The 19,753-nt window shown below is 46.3% G+C and overlaps 1 protein-coding gene across 1 annotated transcript in view; it reads left to right on the top strand.

Annotated features, from left to right (window-relative positions):
- LOC124620014 (orexin receptor type 2-like) overlaps positions 1–19,753 on the top strand; it is a 144,868-nt gene that overhangs the window by 45,784 nt on the left and 79,331 nt on the right. The window contains exon 4 of the mRNA XM_047146680.1: positions 18,350–18,487. Within this exon, the coding sequence (XP_047002636.1) occupies positions 18,350–18,487 (138 nt within the window). The remainder of the gene's footprint in view (positions 1–18,349; positions 18,488–19,753) is intronic.

The raw sequence follows: 19,753 nt of genomic DNA, 5'->3' as shown, positions 1-19,753 counted from the left end.
TCCTCCGTCAATCCTACCTGGTAACGACCCCATACCGCGCAGCAATATTCCAGCAGAGGACGGACAAGTGTTATGTAGGCTGTCTCTTTAGTGGGTTTGTCGTATCTTCTAAGTGTTCTGCCAACAAAGCGGTCTTTGTTTCGCCGTCCTCACAATATTATCTATGAGGTCTTTCCAATTTAAGTTGCTGGTAATTGTAATTCCTAGGTATTTAGTCGAATTGACAGCCCTTATATTTGTGCGATTTATCGTATACCCAAAATTTATCGGATTTCTTTTAGTACCCATGTGGATGACCTCGCACTTTTCTTTGTTTAGTGCTAATTGCAACTTTTCGCACCATACAGACATTCTCTCTAGATCAGTTTGTAATTGGAATTGATTGTCTGATGATTTTACTAGACGGTAAATTACAGCGTCATCTGCAAGCAATCTAAGGGGGCTGCTCAGATTATCACCTAGATCATTTATACACTCCTGGAAATTGAAATAAGAACACCGTGAATTCATTGTCCCAGGAAGGGGAAACTTTATTGACACATTCCTGTGGTCAGATACATCACATGATCACACTGACAGAACCACAGGCACATAGACACAGGCAACAGAGCATGCACAATGTCGGCACTAGTACAGTGTATATCCACCTTTCGCAGCAATGCAGGCTGCTATTCTCCCATGGAGACGATCGTAGAGATGCTGGATGTAGTCCTGTGGAACGGCTTGCCATGCCATTTCCACCTGGCACCTCAGTTGGACCAGCGTTCGTGCTGGACGTGCAGACCGCGTGAGACGACGCTTCATCCAGTCCCAAACATGCTCAATGGGGGACAGATCCGGAGATCTTGCTGGCCAGGGTAGTTGACTTACACCTTCTAGAGCACGTTGGGTGGCACGGGATACATGCGGACGTGCATTGTCCTGTTGGAACAGCAAGTTCCCTTGCCGGTCTAGGAATGGTAGAACGATGGGTTCGATGACGGTTTGGATGTACCGTGCACTATTCAGTGTCCCCTCGACGATCACCAGTGGTGTACGGCCAGTGTAGGAGATCGCTCCCCACACCATGATGCCGGGTGTTGGCCCTGTGTGCCTCGGTCGTATGCAGTCCTGATTGTGGCGCTCACCTGCACGGCGCCAAACACGCATACGACCATCATTGGCACCAAGGCAGAAGCGACTCTCATCGCTGAAGACGACACGTCTCCATTCGTCCCTCCATTCACGCCTGTCGCGACACCACTGGAGGCGGGCTGCACGATGTTGGGGCGTGAGCGGAAGACGGCCTAACGGTGTGCGGGACCGTAGCCCAGCTTCATGGAGACGGTTGCGAATGGCCCTCGCCGATACCCCAGGAGCAACAGTGTCCCTAATTTGCTGGGAAGTGGCGGTGCGGTCCCCTACGGCACTGCGTAGGATCCTACGGTCTTGGCGTGCATCCGTGCGTCGCTGCGGTCTGGTCCCAGGTCGACGGGCACGTGCACCATCCGCCGACCACTGGCGACAACATCGATGTACTGTGGAGACCTCACGCCCCACGTGTTGAGCAATTCGGCGGTACGTCCACCCGGCCTCCCGCATGCCCACTATACGCCCTCGCTCAAAGTCCGTCAACTGCACATACGGTTCACGTCCACGCTGTCGCGGCATGCTACCAGTGTTAAAGACTGCGATGGAGCTCCGTATGCCACGGCAAACTGGCTGACACTGACGGCGGCGGTGCACAAATGCTGCGCAGCTAGCGCCATTCGACGGCCAACACCGCGGTTCCTGGTGTGTCCGCTGTGCCGTGCGTGTGATCATTGCTTGTACAGCCCTCTCGCAGTGTCCGGAGCAAGTATGGTGGGTCTGACACACCGGTGTCAATTTGTTCTTTTTTCCATTTCCAGGAGTGTATAAATCAGGAACAGCAGAGGGCCTATGACACTACCTTGCGAACGCCAGCCATCACTTCTGTTCTACTCGATGATTTACCGTCTATCTCTACGTACTGTGACCTCTCTAAGAGGAAAACACGAATCCAGTCACACAACTGAGACGATACTCCATATGCACTCAATTTGATTGATAGTAGCTTGTGAGGAACGGCATCAAAAGCCTTCTGGAAATCTAGGAATATGGAATCGATCTGAGATCCCATGTCGACAGCACTCATTACTTCACGAGAATAAAGAGCTAGCTGAGTTCCACAAGAACGATATTTTCTGAATCCGTGTTGGTTATCTATCAGTAAGTCATTTTCTTCAAGGTGATTCATAATGTTCGAGTACAGTATATGCTCCAAAATCCTACTGCAAATTGAGGTCAGTGATGTGGGTCTGTAATTCAAAGGGGTACTCCTATTTCCTTTCTTGAATATTGGTGTGACCTGTGCTACTTTCCAGTCATTAGGAACAGACTTTTCGTCAAGTGAGCGGTTGTATATGATTGCTAAGAAAGGCGCTATTGTGTCTGCATACTCTGAGAGGAACCTGATTGGTATACCATCTGGACAGGAAGAGTTGCCTTTCGTAAGAGATTTGAGTTGACTGAACTGCTCTTAACATTCAAGGAAACCTCGTGGCAACTAGTGCCATTTACAGACAAACCACACACTCATACTAGCAGACCACAGTGGGGACAGGAAGGATATGACATGAATACATGATAATGCATTACACAGATACAGACAGAACACAGTTATGAATTTGAAATTTAAAAAGAATTTCTTCTTTAGCGCACTCTCTCGTCCATTTTCTCTCCAGGTATAGTCGTACCGAACATTTGAGTCGTTAAGAACTGTAGCAAAACCGAAGGTTGCTTTCCAAGATCAATTGTTTGTAAAAGAGGTGGCAGCATTGTTTACTAAAGTTCACACCGTTTACATCCTCGGATCACCAGCAAGTTTAATCACGCATTCTTCTACTCTACTATATGATACAATAAGTAAACGTTTATTATTGGCTAACCTTGCAAGTGTTGCAGTTTTAATGTTCAGCAGTGTGTTGCTCCTGAATGTTTTAGAACCTCATCTATCCACCTCCATCACGTAGACATCACGAATCGGCGAAAACTTTTCGTGATTCATTTACCATCTGTTCTTCTCATTAAATGCTCTGCCAACTTACTTTCCAGCACAACCTTAATTAAGTCTCACCTGATCAAATAGACTGCTTTCCTAGTAATTCCCATGCATCTCTCCAATGACGATTACCAATACTTACGTTTTGAATGGTTTTCGTGTTAAAAGTCCATCCCCCTGTGCCATAAGTCAAAATTGGTAACATACACTAACTGCAAATTTTCTTTCTCAAACACGCAGGAAGATTTGTTTTGAAAACAGTATTTAGTCTACTAAAAGCACGCGTAGCCACTTTTACTCCTCCGTGAATTTCTTTCACTTTACATCCAGTCACTATCTTCACCTGCCCTGAGGTCATCACCAGTTCTATGACAGTTGCTTTGCACTGCTATCGTCTAGATATGTTGGTGCCACGTGATTATATCTTATTGTAATTGACTTGAGACCTTATGACCAGATTACTTTAAATCTTATGTATGGTAAATAGCTTCCGGCGCTAGGGCAGTATACAGTTACGAGGGGCGTTCGATAAGTAATGCAACACATTTTTCTTCTCTGCCAGTTTCAGTTTATGAATGCCGTATTTGTTATGGAACATATTCCCTCATCAGCCCCTGTCGTTTCATGAAGGCGGTGGCGCTATACGCAGTCTTCAAAATGGCGTCTGTAAAGCCTAGTTTACACGACGACATTAGGTTGCGCCACTCGTTGCGTGGAATGAGCTGCACGCAAATGGTTTCATATTTGACTGTAGACACGGCAAAGGCAGTATACGAGGTGTGGCTAGAAAAAAACCGGACTAGTACTGGTGAAACAATAAAACGAATGCAATAAGGCTGAAAGTCGCGTGGCCTGTCACGTGACTCTCGCTCCGCCTACTGCTCGAGTTTCATCTGCCTCCTGCACTCAGCCAGCCCGTGGTGTCTGTTTTAAGTAGTTGACGTTTTGTCTGTGCGTCGGAAAATGTTGAGTGTACAGAAAGAACAGCGTGTTAACATCAAATTTTGTTTCAAACTAGGAAAATCTGCAAGTGAAACGTTTGTAATGTTACAACAAGTGTACGGCGATGATTGTTTATCGCGAACACAAGTGTTTGAGTGGTTTAAACGATTTAAAGATGGCCGCGAAGACACCAGTGATGACACTCGCACTGGCAGACCATTGTCAGCAAAAACTGATGCAAACATTGAAAAAATCGGTAAACTTGTTCGACAAGATCGCCGTTTAACAATCAGAGCAGTTTCTGAGTTAACACGACTTGACAAGGAAAGTGTTAGGCAGATTCTTCATGAAAGTTTCAACATGAACAAAGTGTGTTCAAAAATGGTTCTAAAGTGTCTCACAATTGAACAGAAGGAACGCCGAAGAATGATTTGTTCTGACATCCTGGAAAACATTGAAAGTGATCCCACCTTCTTACAAAATGTTATTACTTGCGATGAATCGTGGTTTTTTACTTACGATCCCGAAACTAAACGCCAATCGATGCATTGGAAAACTCCTGGTTCTCCACGACAAAAAAAAGCACGAATGTCAAAATCGAAATTCAAGGCAATGATGATTGTTTTTTTTTTACATCAAAGGGATTGTGCACATTGATTGGGTACCAGAGGGACAAACAGTGAATCAGCATTACTACATTAGCGTCCTGGCTTCCCTACGTGAGCGAGTACGGAGAAAACGGAACGATTTGTGGAGAAAAAAGTCATGGATCCTTCACCAAGACAATGCCCCAGCTTACAGTGCGTTGCAAGTGAAGACGTTTTTGGCAAAACACAGCATTCCCATCTTAGATCATCCACCCTACTCACCTGATTTGGCCCCCTGTGACTTTTTTCTTTTCCCTAAAGTCAAGTCAGCTTTGAAAGGAACTAGATTTGAGACTGTTGAAGCAGTAAAAGAAAAAGCGACGGAAGTAATGTATGGACTTACCGAAAATGATCTGCAGCATTGCTATGAACAGTGGAAAATTCGTATGGAGGGGTGTAGAGACCGAGGAGGAGAGTACATTGAAGGAGATAACATGAAATTAAAAATAATTGTAAATAAATGTTTTTTCCAGCATCTGTCCGGTTTTTCTCTAGCCGCACCTCGTATACTTCATTTTCGTCGTTTTGTGGGTTCCTGAGTCGTGTCTGGAATGAAAGGTTTGGCAGCTGCACGTCGCACGATCTGTGATGGAGTTAAAGATTGTTGCGTGGAATAGATGCATAAGAAAAATATAAGAAACGTATTTCGATTCGTGACTGGATGAAGAAAAGACGTCAGCTCGGTTGTTCAGCATCGTTGTTGAAATTATTTGTAATGGAAGACCCAAGAAGTTCTTTTACTTATCTTAGAATGTCACCAGAACTGTTAACGTTTCTTCAAAATAGAGTTAATTATGTGACAGGTAATAAAGATATTGTCATGCGTGAAGCACTGTCGCCAGAACTGAAATTACATATCGCATTGCATTCATTACAATCGAGAACATTCGGCATGCTGCTATAAGATACGGTTTTAGTTGGTGATGACGCTTTTTCATTAATTCCAATAGTTATTGACAGTAATAATTATTGACATTAACAGCAGTAATTTTTCAAAGCAGGCCGCACTAAGAAGATAGATCTGCACAGTGGCAATATTTCAAAATTCAAACATTTGTGAATGGGGAGCAATACTGCGACGTTTTAAATAGATGAATATTGAGTAAAGAATGTAGCTTCTTTATTTGCGTAGCCTTCCCTCCTGCCATCAATATTCCTTTAAAAAAAAAGTGGGCCAACTCTAACGATGGGATTTTAGTCGACAAAAGCATTTCTACAGCTAGAATTACATTTGTTGATTTTTCTTAATTAGTAGTATATGTGCTCCTAATTCAATAAATTTTGCCCTGCAGCTCAGATGTTGTCAAAATATCTATGTTCTGATTATACATGACGGTCACAGGAGCAGCAGTAGCCGGCTGGAGTGGCCGTGCGGTTCTAGGCGCTACAGTCTGGAACCGAGCGACCGCTCCGGTCGCAGGTTCGAATGCTGCCTCGGGCGTGGATGTGTGTGATGTCCTTAGGTTAGTTAGGTTTAAGTAGTTCTAAGTTCTAGGCGACTGATGACCTCAGAAGTTAAGTCGCATAGTGCTCAGAGCCATTCGAACCATTTAGCCAAGCAGCAGTATGTTGCTTATTTTTGTAACCAGCATCACTGAAATCCCACAAACACCCATGCAAAGCATAGATATCCAAAAAGCGAACATTATTCTCCGTTCCCCACTTCATATTCAGTTTGCCTACACTTTACGAACACACGTAACCTCAAAACTCATGCAACTAGTGTCAAAAAAGTTGGAACACGCCTAAACTGTTCAGTTTCACCGACGAGTTGCGCGCCGCGCCGGTAGCGCAGTTGGCCGCAACCTAGTGTCGTCGTGTAAACTAAACGGAGATGCGTTCCAAGTAGAGAGCGGTCACTGATTTTTTTTTCCGCGGAAAACCTGAGCATCTCAGATGTTCATAAGCGCTTCTAGAACGTCTACGGAGACCTGTCGGTGAACAAAAGCACGGTGAGTCGTTGGGTGAGGCGTCTGTCATCATTGCAACAAGGTCGCGCGAACCTGTCCGATGTCCTTCATGTGAGCTGGCCGCACAAAGCTGTCACTACTGCAATGTCGGAAAGCGCGGACACTCTCACACGAGGTGATCAACGGATCCCAAACAAACCCCTCGCTGCGCAACTGGGCGTTTCTGTTGGTAGTTCTGACACACTCGTTCACCAGCTAGGGTACCCAAAAGCGTGTTCCTGCTGGCTTCCTCGCCGCCTAACAGAAGAAATAAAGAGCAACGAAGGACCATATACGAATAATTGCTTGCGGGTTACGAGACTGATCGTGACAGTTTTTTGTCGAACACCGTCACAGGAGATGAAACACGAGTTCATCCCTTCGAACCGAAAAAAAAATGGTTGCCCATCCGCCACATCAACTCTCCTCCGAAGCAAACGTTCAGAGCCGCACCTCCTGCCAGTAAAGTCATGGCGGCAGTCTGCTGGGGCTCTAAAGGTGTTAGGAGTAGTAGTAGTAGCTTTATTCATCCGTAGATCTCTTTTTGCAAGGATATAGGACATGTCAAAGTATTTACAAATTTACACTCCTGGAAATGGAAAAAAGAACACATTGACACCGGTGTGTCAGACCCACCATACTTGCTCCGGACACTGCGAGAGGGCTGTACAAGCAATGATCACACGCACGCCACAGCGGACACACCAGGAACCGCGGTGTTGGCCGTCGAATGGCGCTAGCTGCGCAGCATTTGTGCACCGCCGCCGTCAGTGTCAGCCAGTTTGCCGTGGCATACGGAGCTCCATCGCAGTCTTTAACACTGGTAGCATGCCGCGACAGCGTGGACGTGAACCGTATGTGCAGTTGACGGACTTTGAGCGAGGGCGTATAGAGGGCATGCGGGAGGCCGGGTGGACGTACCGCCGATTTGCTCAACACGTGGGGCGTGAGGTCTCCACAGTACATCGATGTTGTCGCCAGTGGTCGGCGGAAGGTGCACGTGCCCGTCGACCTGGGACCGGACCGCAGCGACGCACGGATGCACGCCAAGACCGTAGGATCCTACGCAGTGCCGTAGGGGACCGCACCGCCACTTCCCAGCAAATTAGGGACACTGTTGCTCCTGGGGTATCGGCGAGGACCATTCGCAACCGTCTCCATGAAGCTGGGCTACGGTACCGCACACCGTTAGGCCGTCTTCCGCTCACGCCCCAACATCGTGCAGCCCGCCTCCAGTGGTGTCGCGACAGGCGTGAATGGAGGGACGAATGGAGACGTGTCGTCTTCAGCGATGAGAGTCGCTTCTGCCTTGGTGCCAATGATGGTCGTATGCGTGTTTGGCGCCGTGCAGGTGAGCGCCACAATCAGGACTGCATACGACCGAGGCACACAGGGCCAACACCCGGCATCATGGTGTGGGGAGCGATCTCCTACACTGGCCGTACACCACTGGTGATCGTCGAGGGGACACTGAATAGTGCACGGTACATCCAAACCGTCATCGAACCCATCGTTCTACCATTCCTAGACCGGCAAGGGAACTTGCTGTTCCAACAGGACAATGCACGTCCGCATGTATCCCGTGCCACCCAACGCGCTCTAGAAGGTGTAAGTCAACTACCCTGGCCAGCAAGATCTCCGGATCTGTCCCCCATTGAGCATGTTTGGGACTGGATGAAGCGTCGTCTCACGCGGTCTGCACGTCCAGCACGAACGCTGGTCCAACTGAGGCGCCAGGTGGAAATGGCATGCCGAGCCATTCCACAGGACTACATCCAGCATCTCTACGATCGTCTCCATGGGAGAATAGCAGCCTGCATTGCTGCGAAAGGTGGATATACACTGTAATAGTGCCGACATTGTGCATGCTCTGTTGCCTGTGTCTATGTGCCTGTGGTTCTGTCAGTGTGATCATGTGATGTATCTGACCCCAGGAATGTGTCAATAAAGTTTCCTCTTCCTGGGACAATGAATTCTCGGTGTTCTTATTTCAATTTCCAGGAGTGTAGTTCAATTTAAAATAAGCTAATTCGTATACGCATATATTTAAAGAATCCTAGTTAGAGACAATTATTAGATTTACTCCTGGTATACAATACTTTTTTTACAAATAACTTGTTAAATAATGTAATGCCACATTGTTCACTCGTATGTCATTATCAGTCACTGCACACACTATACACACATTGTTTCATAACACTTCACTGACTACACTCACACACACACACACACACACACACACACACACACACACACACACACACACACTAGTGATCCCTTGGGGGGCATTTTCTGCACCGTAACTTCCCATTTGCTATCCTGAAAAAACTGAGTCAGCATCCCTCCATAATAAGTGAGAGGTTGAGCTCAGAAAGAGGTGTTAGAATTGTGCTATGCATAGCTTGTGGTAAGTATTTCTATAAAGGAAAAAAAGAAGGAAAAAAAAACAAAGTGGTTATGTGAAATTTTGGATACTTTATAATCATTATTATTATTATTTATTTGTATAACATTTTTTATCAAACTCTGCTTTAGCTAAGTAATCCTTCAAAGTATAAAAAGTATTGCATCAGAGGTATTTTTAGCTCCCTTTTTAAATAAGTGTATTTTGGCAATTTCTTTAATAACTTTTGGTACTTTATTGTACAGTTTTATTGCTTCGTAGAAAATGCTGTTTTGAGTTTTATGTTTACTTTTTTCTTGGTAAATGTAAGTTGAGTTTATCTCTTGTTGCATCGTCATGGACAGAGCTGGCTTTGCAGTAATTACCAATGTTATTTTTGATGTGTTCAACTGACTGGTAAATATATTCACATAGAGCAGTGAAAATCCTCAGTGTTCTGAACAGATCTTTACTATGAACTCGACTAGTATTTTTGGTTATTATTCTTATGGCTCTTTTCTGGAGTTTGAACATTGTATTCATATTTTGTGCATTTGTTCCCCCAAAAAAAATTCCATAGCTAAGAATTGAGTGTTCATATGAATATATGTAACTAAAATTATTCTGTTTGATGTCCTCCCTCACGGTGCGACGAACAACTCTGAAGTGTATTGTGCTATCGCAAGGAAATTAAAGAAACGACTTTAGCGTGTTCGTCGCCACAAAAATGGAAACGAACTTCTTCTCCATGACAACGCAAGAAGCTCACAAAACTTAATTCGACTATTCTTCCTCATCCGTCCTATAGCCCTGATCTCGCTCCTTGCGACTTTCCATGTGTTTGGTCCAAAGAAGGATGTACTCCTCGGGAAGCAGTACGCGATTGATGGGGAGGTTACTGATGTAGCAAGACGTTGGCTCTGACGTTGACCAGTAGAGTGGTACCGTGCAGGCATATTGAAACTCCCCCTTTGCATGAAAAGAATGACTGTGCTGGTAAAACTTCTACGTTACTTGATTTTCAAACTCCAGAGTGAAACTGAACGTACTGACGCTTTGTAACCTCCCAACAGTAAAAAATATAATTATATAATTCACATTCAGCGTAACCTCCCAACAGATAAGTTCCGTAACCTACCAATAATAAAATGTGACTAATCTTTCAATAAAAAATTGTGGCTCACTTATAACCTTTCCATAATTGACTGTGAATTTAAATTGGTAAATTTTGGACGTCAGCAGTGCTGCGTCATAGCCCTGAAAATTCATTCTGAATAAATTTAAAAATCTTCCCTCATTGGAGTCGCCGGATAACGCGTATATATCTGCTGCTATAAGGAATTTTTTTGGCACAGCCCAGTGCAATGCTGGAAGCTAGATTTGTCACGTATAAAAAGAAATAACTGATTTTTCTTTACGATAATCGGGATGACCATGGATTGCAGAAATTAGTGAATTAGTGAATTCTTTAAATTCAAATGAATGATTGTCAAAACAATTAACTTTATAAAAAAGATTATTATTAAAAGATTTTTGAAACATTTACATGGAACTTGATATAACAATAGTACAAATTTTGTTGTAATAAACTACATACGCGCGGCTATTTGTACCTTATACTACATCGCTCAGGCACCGCCATCGCTCCCCACGACCGGCATTGCAAACTACGTACACCAGACTGATAACTACTACTTACTCCTACTGACACCGCTCTTACTGCCACCAACACTGCTCTCTGGTCTGAGATTCTATAATAGCTTACATATCGCAGGCAGCGCGTGAGCAATCACGTCAGTTGCTGCTGTACAAGGTAACGTTGACCACGTCACTGTACGGAGAGTGCTACGGGAGGACCAGTTGTTTCCGTACCATGTGCAGCGTGTGCAGGCACTATCGGCAGCTGATTGACCTCCTCGGGTACACTTCTGCGAATGATTCATCCAACAATGCGTCAATCCTCATTTCAGTGCAAATGTTCTCTTTACGGATGAGGCTTCATTCCAACGTGATCAAAGTGTAAATTTTCACAATCAACATGTGTGGGCTGAAGAGAATCCGCACGTAATTGTGCAATCACGTCTTCAACACAGATTTTCTGTGAACGTTTGGGCAGGCATTGTTGGTAATGTGTTCATTGGGCCCCATGTTCTTCCACCTACGCTCAATGGAGCACGTTATCATGATTTCATACGGGATACTCTAACTGTGCTGCTAGAACATGTGCCTTTACAAGTACGACACAATATGTGGTTCATGCACGATGGAGCTCCTGCATATTTCAGTCGAAGTGTTCGTACGCTTCTCAACAACAGATTCGGTGACCGATGGATTGGTAGAGGGGGACCAATTCCATGGCCTCCACGCTCTCTTGACCTCAACCCTCTTGACTTTCATTTATGGGGGCATTTGAAAGCTCTTGTGTACGCAACCCCTGTACCAAATGTAGAGGCTCTTCGTGCTCGTATTGTGGATGGCTGTGATACAATACGCCACTCTATAGGGCTGCATCAGCGCATCAGGGATTCCATGCGACGGAGGGTGGATGCATGTATCCTCGCTAACGGAGGATATTTTCAAATTTCCTGTAACAAAGTGTTTGAAGTCACGCTGGTACGTTCTGTTGCTGTGTGTTTCCATTCCATGATTAATGTGATTTGAAGAGAAGTAATAAAATGAGCTAACAGACGGAAAGTAAGCAGATCCGGACACATGTCCACATAACATATTTTCTTACTTTGTGTGTCAGGCATGTTTCCTGAAAGTTTGGCCGTACCTTTATGTAACACCCTGTATATATTTGTGACATTCAGTTAAACAGATCTCTTTTTCTGATGGACGCACCTCCAGATCGTCCGCTCATATCAACATCTCTCAGAACTCTGGCACCTCTCTCCCCACATCCACCACTCCTGGCGGCTCACCCCCAACTGCCCAACGCTACTGGCTGTTCACATCCAACAGCTCAACACTACACGCTGTTCACATCCAACAACTAACACTACACACTGTTCACATCCAACAGCCCAACACTACATGCTGTTCACATCCAACTGCCCAACACTACACGCTGTTGATATCATACAGACCAACACTACAAGGTGTTCTCATCCAACTGCCCAACACTAGACGCTGTTCACATACAACAGACCAACACTACAAGGTGTTCTCATCCAACTGCCCAACACTAGACGCTGTTCACATACAACAGACCAACACTACACGCTGTTCACAACCAACTGTCCAACACTACACGCCGTTCATAACCAACAGACCAACACTACGCGCTGTTCTCATCCAACTGCCCAATACTATACGCTGTTCACATCAGACAGACCAACACTAAATGTTGTTCACATCCGACAGACCAACACTAAACGTTGTTCACATCCGACAGACCAACACTACACACTGTTCACATCCAACTGCCCAACACTATACGCTGTTCACATCCAACAGACCGACACTACACGCTGTTCATATCCAACTGCCAAACACTAGACGCTGTTCACATCCAAAAGACCAACACTACACGCTGTTCACATCCAACTGCCCAACACTAGACGCTGTTCACATACAACACACCAACACTACACGCTGTTCACAACCAACAGACCGACACTACACGCCGTTCACATCCAACAGACCAACACTACATGCTGTTCACATCCAACAGACCAACACTACAAGCTGCTAACATCCAACAGACCAACACAACACGCTGTTCACATCCAACAGACCAACACTGCATGCTGCTCACATCCAAGAGACCAACACTACACGCTGTTCAAATCTAACTGCCGAACACCACATGCTGTTCATATCCAACTGCCGAACACTTCACGCTGTTCACATCCAAATGCCGAACACTACACGCTGTTCCCAACCAACAGACCAACACTATACGCTGTTCACATCCAACTGCCCAACACTAGACGCTGTTCACATACAACAGACCAACACTATACGCTGTTCACAACCAACAGACCGACACTACACGCCGTTCACATCCAACAGACCAACACTACATGCTGTTCACATCCAACAGACCAACACTACAAGCTGCTCACATCCAACAGACCAAAACTACACACTGTTTACATCCAACAGACCAACACTACACCGAGCGAGGTGGCGCAGTGGTTAGACACTGGACTCGCATTCGGAAGGACGACGGTTCAATCCCGCGTCTGGCCATCCTGATTTAGGTTTTCCGTGATTTCCCTAAATCACTCCAGGCAAATGCCGGGATGGTTCCTCTGAAAGGGCACGGCCGACTTCCTTCCCCATCCTTCCCTAATCCGATGAGACCGATGACCACGCTGTCTGGTCTCCTTCCCCAAACCAACCAACCCACCAACCAACACTACAAGCTTTCTCTTCCAACAGACCAACACTACACGCTGTCCTCATCCGACTGCCCAACACTACATGCTGTTCACATTCAACAGACCAACACTGCATGCTGCTCACATCCAACAGAGCAACACTTCACACTGTTCAAATCTAACTGCCCAACACTACACGCTGTTCACATCCAACTGCCAAACAGTAGACGCTGTTCACATCCAAATGCCGAACACTACACGCTGTTCCCAACCAACAGACCAACACTACACGCTGTTCACATCCAACTGCCTAACACTACACGCTGTTCACATCCAACAGACCAACACTACAACATGTTCACACCCAACTGCCCAACACTACATGCTGTTCAAATCTAACTGCCCATTACTAGACACCGTTCACATCCAACAGACCAACACTACATTCTGATCACATCCAACAGACCAACACTACAAGCTGCTCACATCCAACAGACCAACTCTACACGCTGTTCACATCCAACAGACCAACACTACATGCTATTCACATCCAACAGACCAACACAACACGCTATTCACATCCAACAGACTAACACTACACGCTGTCCACATCCAACAGACCAACACTACACACTGTTCGCATCCAACTGCCCAACACTACTCGCTCACCGCACACAACGGACCAACACTACATGCTGTTCACATGCAACACAACACTACTCGCTCACCGCACACAACGGACCAGCACTACATGCTGTTCACATTCAACATACCAACACTACATGCTGTTCACGTCCAACTGCCCAACACTACACGCTATTCACATCCGACTGCCCAACACTACACGCTGTTCACACACAACAGACCAACAGTAGATGCCGTTCACTTCCAACAGACGAACACTACAGGCTGTGAACATCTAACAGACCAACACTACATGCTGTTCACATCCAGCAGACCAACACTACACGCTTTTCACAGCCAACAAACCAACACTACATTCTGTTCACATCCAACTGCCAAACATTAGACGCTGTTGACATCCAACAGACCAACACTACATGCTGTTAACATCCTACCGCCCAACACTACGTGTTGTTCACATCCAACTGCCCATCACTACACGCTGTTCATATCGTACTACCCAACACCACATGCTGTTCACATCCAAAAGACTAAGACTACATGCTGTTCACATCCAACTGCCCAACACTATACGCTTTTGACATCCTACAGACCGACACTATATGGTATTCTCATCCAACTACCCAACACTATACGCTGTTCACATCGAACAGACCATTACTACATGCTGTTCACGCCCAACTGCCCAACACTACATGCTGTTCACACCCAAATGCCCAACACTAGACGCTGTTGACATCCAACAGACCACACTACACGCTGTTCACATCTAACTGCCCAACACTACACGCTGTTCACATCCAACAGACAAACACTACATGCCATTCACATCCAACTGCCCAACACTACACGCTGTACACATCCAACAGACCAACACTACACGCTGTTCACATCCAACTGCCCAAAACTACATGCTGTTCACATCCAAAAGAAAAACACTAAACGATGTTCACATCCAACAGACCAACTCTTCACGCTATTCACATCCAAGAGACCAACACATCACGCTGTTCACATCCAACATACCATCGCTAGACACAGTTCACATCCAGCTGCACAACACTACACGCTTTTGATATCCAACCGACCGACACTATATGGTGTTCACATCCAACTACCCAACACTATACGCTGTTCACATCCAACAGACCACACTACACGCTGTTCACATCCAACTGCCCAACACTACACGCTGTTCACATCCAACAGACAAACACTACATGCCATTCACATCCAACTGCCCAACACTACATGCTGTTCACATCAAGCAGACCAACACTACACGCTGTTCACATCCAACAGACCAACACTACCAGCTGTTTACATCCATCAGACACTACACACAGTTCACAATCGACAGTACAACACTACATCCTGTTCTTGCCCAACTGCCCAACACTACACGCTGTTCGCATCCAACTGCCCAACACCACACACAGTTCACACACAACCGACCAAAACTACATGCAGTTCATGTCCAACTGACCAACACCACATGCAGTTCACATCCAACTGCACAAAACTACACAATGTTCACCTCATACACACCAACACTGCACGCTGTTCACATCCAACAGACCAACACTACACGCTGTTCACATCCAACAAAAAAAATGGTTCAAACGGCTCTGACCACTATGGGACTCAACTGCTTAGGTCATTAGTCCCCTAGAACGTAGAACTACTTAAACCTAACGAACCTAAGGACATCACAAAACATCCTTTCCCAAAGCATTATTCGAACTTGCCACCGTAGCGGTTTTGCGGCTCCAGACTGCAGCGCCTTTCACCGCACATCCACTACGGCCGGCTCACATCCAACAAACCAACACTACACGCTGTTAATATCCAACAGACCAACACTACACGCAGTTCACATCTAACAGACCAACATTACACACTGTTCACATTTAACAGCCCAACACTACACACTGTTCACATCACGCTGCCCAAAACTAGACGCCGTTCACTTCCAACAGACCAGGAATTAAAACTGTTCACATCCAACTGCCCAACACTACACGTTGTTCACACACAACGGACAAACACTACACGCTGTTCACATCCAACAGACCAACACTACATGCTTTTCACAACCAACAGACCAACACTACATGCTGTTCACGTCTCACTGCCCAATACTACGTGCTGTTCACATCAAACAGACCAACAACACACGCTGTTCACATCCAACTGCCCATCACTACAAGCTGTTCATATCCAACAGACCAACACTGCACACTGTTCACATCCAACAGAACAACACTACACGCTGTTCACCTCCCACAGACAAACACTACAAGCTGTTCAGGTCCAACGCTGTTCACATCCAACAGACCGTCACTACACGCTGTTCACATCCAAAAGAACTAACTGTACATGCTGCTCACATCCAACAGACAAACACTGCATGTTGTTCACACTCAACTACCCCACACTACACGCTGTTCACCTCCAACAGACCAACACTAGAAGCTGTTCAGGTCCAACAGATCACCACTACACGCTGTTCACCTCCCACTGCCCAACACTACACGCAGTTCACATCCAACAAACCAACACTACACGCTGTTCGCAGCCAACAGACCAACACTATATGCTGTTCACATCCAACAGACCAACACTCCACGCTGTACACATCCATTTGCCCAAAACTACACACTGTTCACATCCAACTGCCCAACAATACACGCTGTTCACATCGAACAGACCAACACTACATGCTGTTCACATCCAACAGACCAACACTACATGCTGTTCACATCCAACAGACCAACACTTCACGCTGTTCATATCCAAGTGCTCAAACACTACACGCTGTTCACACACAACAGACCAACACCACATGCTGTTCACGTCCAAATGACCAACACCACATGCTGTTCGGAACCAACTGCACAACACTACTCGCTGTTCACATCCAACAGACCAGTACTACACGCTGTTCACATCCAATAGACCAACACCACATGCTGTTCACATCCAACAGACCAACCATACACACAGTTCACATCCAAAAGGACAACACTACACGCTGTTCAGATCCAACAAACCGACACTACACGCTGTTCACATCCAACAGAACAATACTACAGGCTGTTCACATCCAACTGCCCAACACTACACGCTGTTGACTTCCAAGTGACCGACACTACATGCTGTCCACATCCAACTGCCCAACACTACACGCTGATTACATCCAACTGCCGAACACTAGACGCTGTTCACATCCAATTGCCCAACACTACACGCTGTTCACATCCACCTGCCCAACACTACACGCTGTTCACATACAACAGCCCAAAACTATACGATGTTCTCATCCAACAGACCAACACTATACGATGTTCTCATCTAACAGTCCAACACTACACGCTGTTCACTCTCATCTTCCCAACACAACACCCTGTTCACATCCAACAGACCAACACTACACGCTGTTCACATCCAACAGACCAACAATACACGCTGATCACGTCCAACTGCCCAACACTACACCCTGTTCACGTCCAACAGACCGGCGCTGCATTAGTTTACATCCAACTGCCCAATACTATACACTGTTCACGTCCAACAGGCCAACACTACAAGCTGTTCACATCCAACAGACCGGCACTACACACAGTTCACATTCAACAGAACAACACTACATGCTGTTCATATCCAACAAACAACACTACATGCTGTTCACATCCAACTGCCCAACACTACATGCTGTTCACACACAACAGACCAACGGTACATGCTGTTCATGTCCAACTGCCCAACACTACACGCCGTTCAGATCCAACTGCCCGACACTACATGTTGTTGACATCCAACAGAGCAACACTTCATGCTGTTCACATCCAACTGCCCAACACTAGACGCTGTAAACATCGAACAGACCAACTCTACACGCTGTTCACATCCAACAGACCAACACTACACGCTGTTCACATCCAACAGACCAACACTACACTCTGTTCACATCCAACAGCACATCACTACACGCTGTTCACATCCAACTGCCCAACAACACTCGCGAATAACTTCCAACAACGAGTCCAACCAGCCACAGATTGCACACAGCGCAGTCAGCAATTGTAATATAGAGTGCTACGTAGCGTTACCAACATAAAAACCTAAACACCTACTTATAATATGAGCGCTCCCAGTAAGGCGCCGTAAGGAACGTAGAATCTGATGAAAAATAGTGTCTTGTAGACAAAAGAGTGGAGAGCAATATGATGTACTGGAATTCTGAACTAAACCAACCTTTTTCAGAAAAAAAGTGTCTCTTTACTTGTTGAATACCCCTCGTACTCTGTCGAGTGTGCTAGTTTCACAGCAGCGGCGTCCTCTGACTTGGTGCGATGCCTGTGTACAGCGCCGCCGCTGACGAGCTTCGCCAGCCGGCGTAGTGCCATGGGCGCCAACGCGGCCACCGAGGTGCAGCTGCGGTCGCGCCGCAAGGCGGCCAAGATGCTGGTCGCCGTCGTCGTCATGTTCGCGCTCTGCTACCTGCCCGTCCACCTGCTCAACATCCTCAGGTGCGTACCTTGCCTACCCACTCCATGACCCCCTCTGTGTTTTAACGTGACGGAGTGATTGATGTGTGCATATCCTACTACCGTCCATGCTCATTGACGTCCGTCTCTTCTATAATCCTAGAACATATTCTGAGCTAAAACATTCTAAAAGGACTGCCTCTTCCACGCCACCAAACATGGATTCCGAAAACATCTACACTGCTGGCCTTTACAATTGCTACACCGAGAAGGAATGCAGATGATAAACGGGTATTCCTTTGACAAATATATTATACTAGAACTGACATACGGTTACATTTTCACGCAATTTGGATGCATAGATCCTGAGAAATCAGTACCCACAACAACCACCTCTGGACGTAATAACGGCGTTGATACGCATGGGCATCGAATCAAACTGAGCTTGCATGGCGTGTAAAGGTACAGCTGCCCGTGCAGCTTCAACACAATACCACAGTTCATCAAGAGTAGTCACTGGCGTATTGTGACGAGCCAGTTTCTCGGCCACCATTCACCAGACGTTTTCAGGTGGTGAGAGATCTGGAGAATGCGCTGGCCAGGGCAGCAGTCGAACATTTTCTGTTTCCAGAAAGGCCCGTACAGGACCTGCAATATGCGGTCGTGCATTATCCTGCTAAAATATAGGGTTTCGCAAGGATCGAATGAAGGGTGAAGCCACGGGTCGTAACACATCTAAAATGTAACGTCCACTGTTCAAAGTCCCGTCAATGCTAACAAGAGGTGACCGAGACGTGTAACCAATGGCACCCCATACCTTCACGCCGGGTGATACGCCAGTATGGCGATGACGAATACGCGCATCCAATGTGCGTTCACCGCGATGTCGCCAAACCCGGATTCGACCATCGTAAACAGAACCTGGATTCATCCGAAAAAATGACGTTTTGCTATTCGTGCAACCAGGTTCGTCGTTGAGTGCACCATCGCAGGCGCTCCTGTCTGTGATGCAGCGTCAAGGGTAACCGCAGCCTTGGTCTCCGAGCTGATAGTCCATGCTGCTGCAAACGTCGTCGAACTGTTCGTGCAGATGGTTGTTGTCTTGCAAACGTCCCCATCTGTTGACTCAGGGATCCGTTAGAGCCATGCGGATAAGATGCCTGTCATGTCGACTGCTAGTGATATGAGGCCGTTGGGATCCAGCACGGCGTTCCGTATTACCCTCCTGAACCCACCGACTCCATATTCTGCTAACAGTCATTGGATCTCGACCAACGCGAGCAGCAATGTCGTGATACGATAAACCAC

This window comes from Schistocerca americana, chromosome 6, assembly GCF_021461395.2.
Source record: "Schistocerca americana isolate TAMUIC-IGC-003095 chromosome 6, iqSchAmer2.1, whole genome shotgun sequence".
NCBI lineage: Eukaryota > Metazoa > Arthropoda > Insecta > Orthoptera > Acrididae > Schistocerca > Schistocerca americana.
This window is presented reverse-complemented; position numbering and strand designations above follow the sequence as displayed.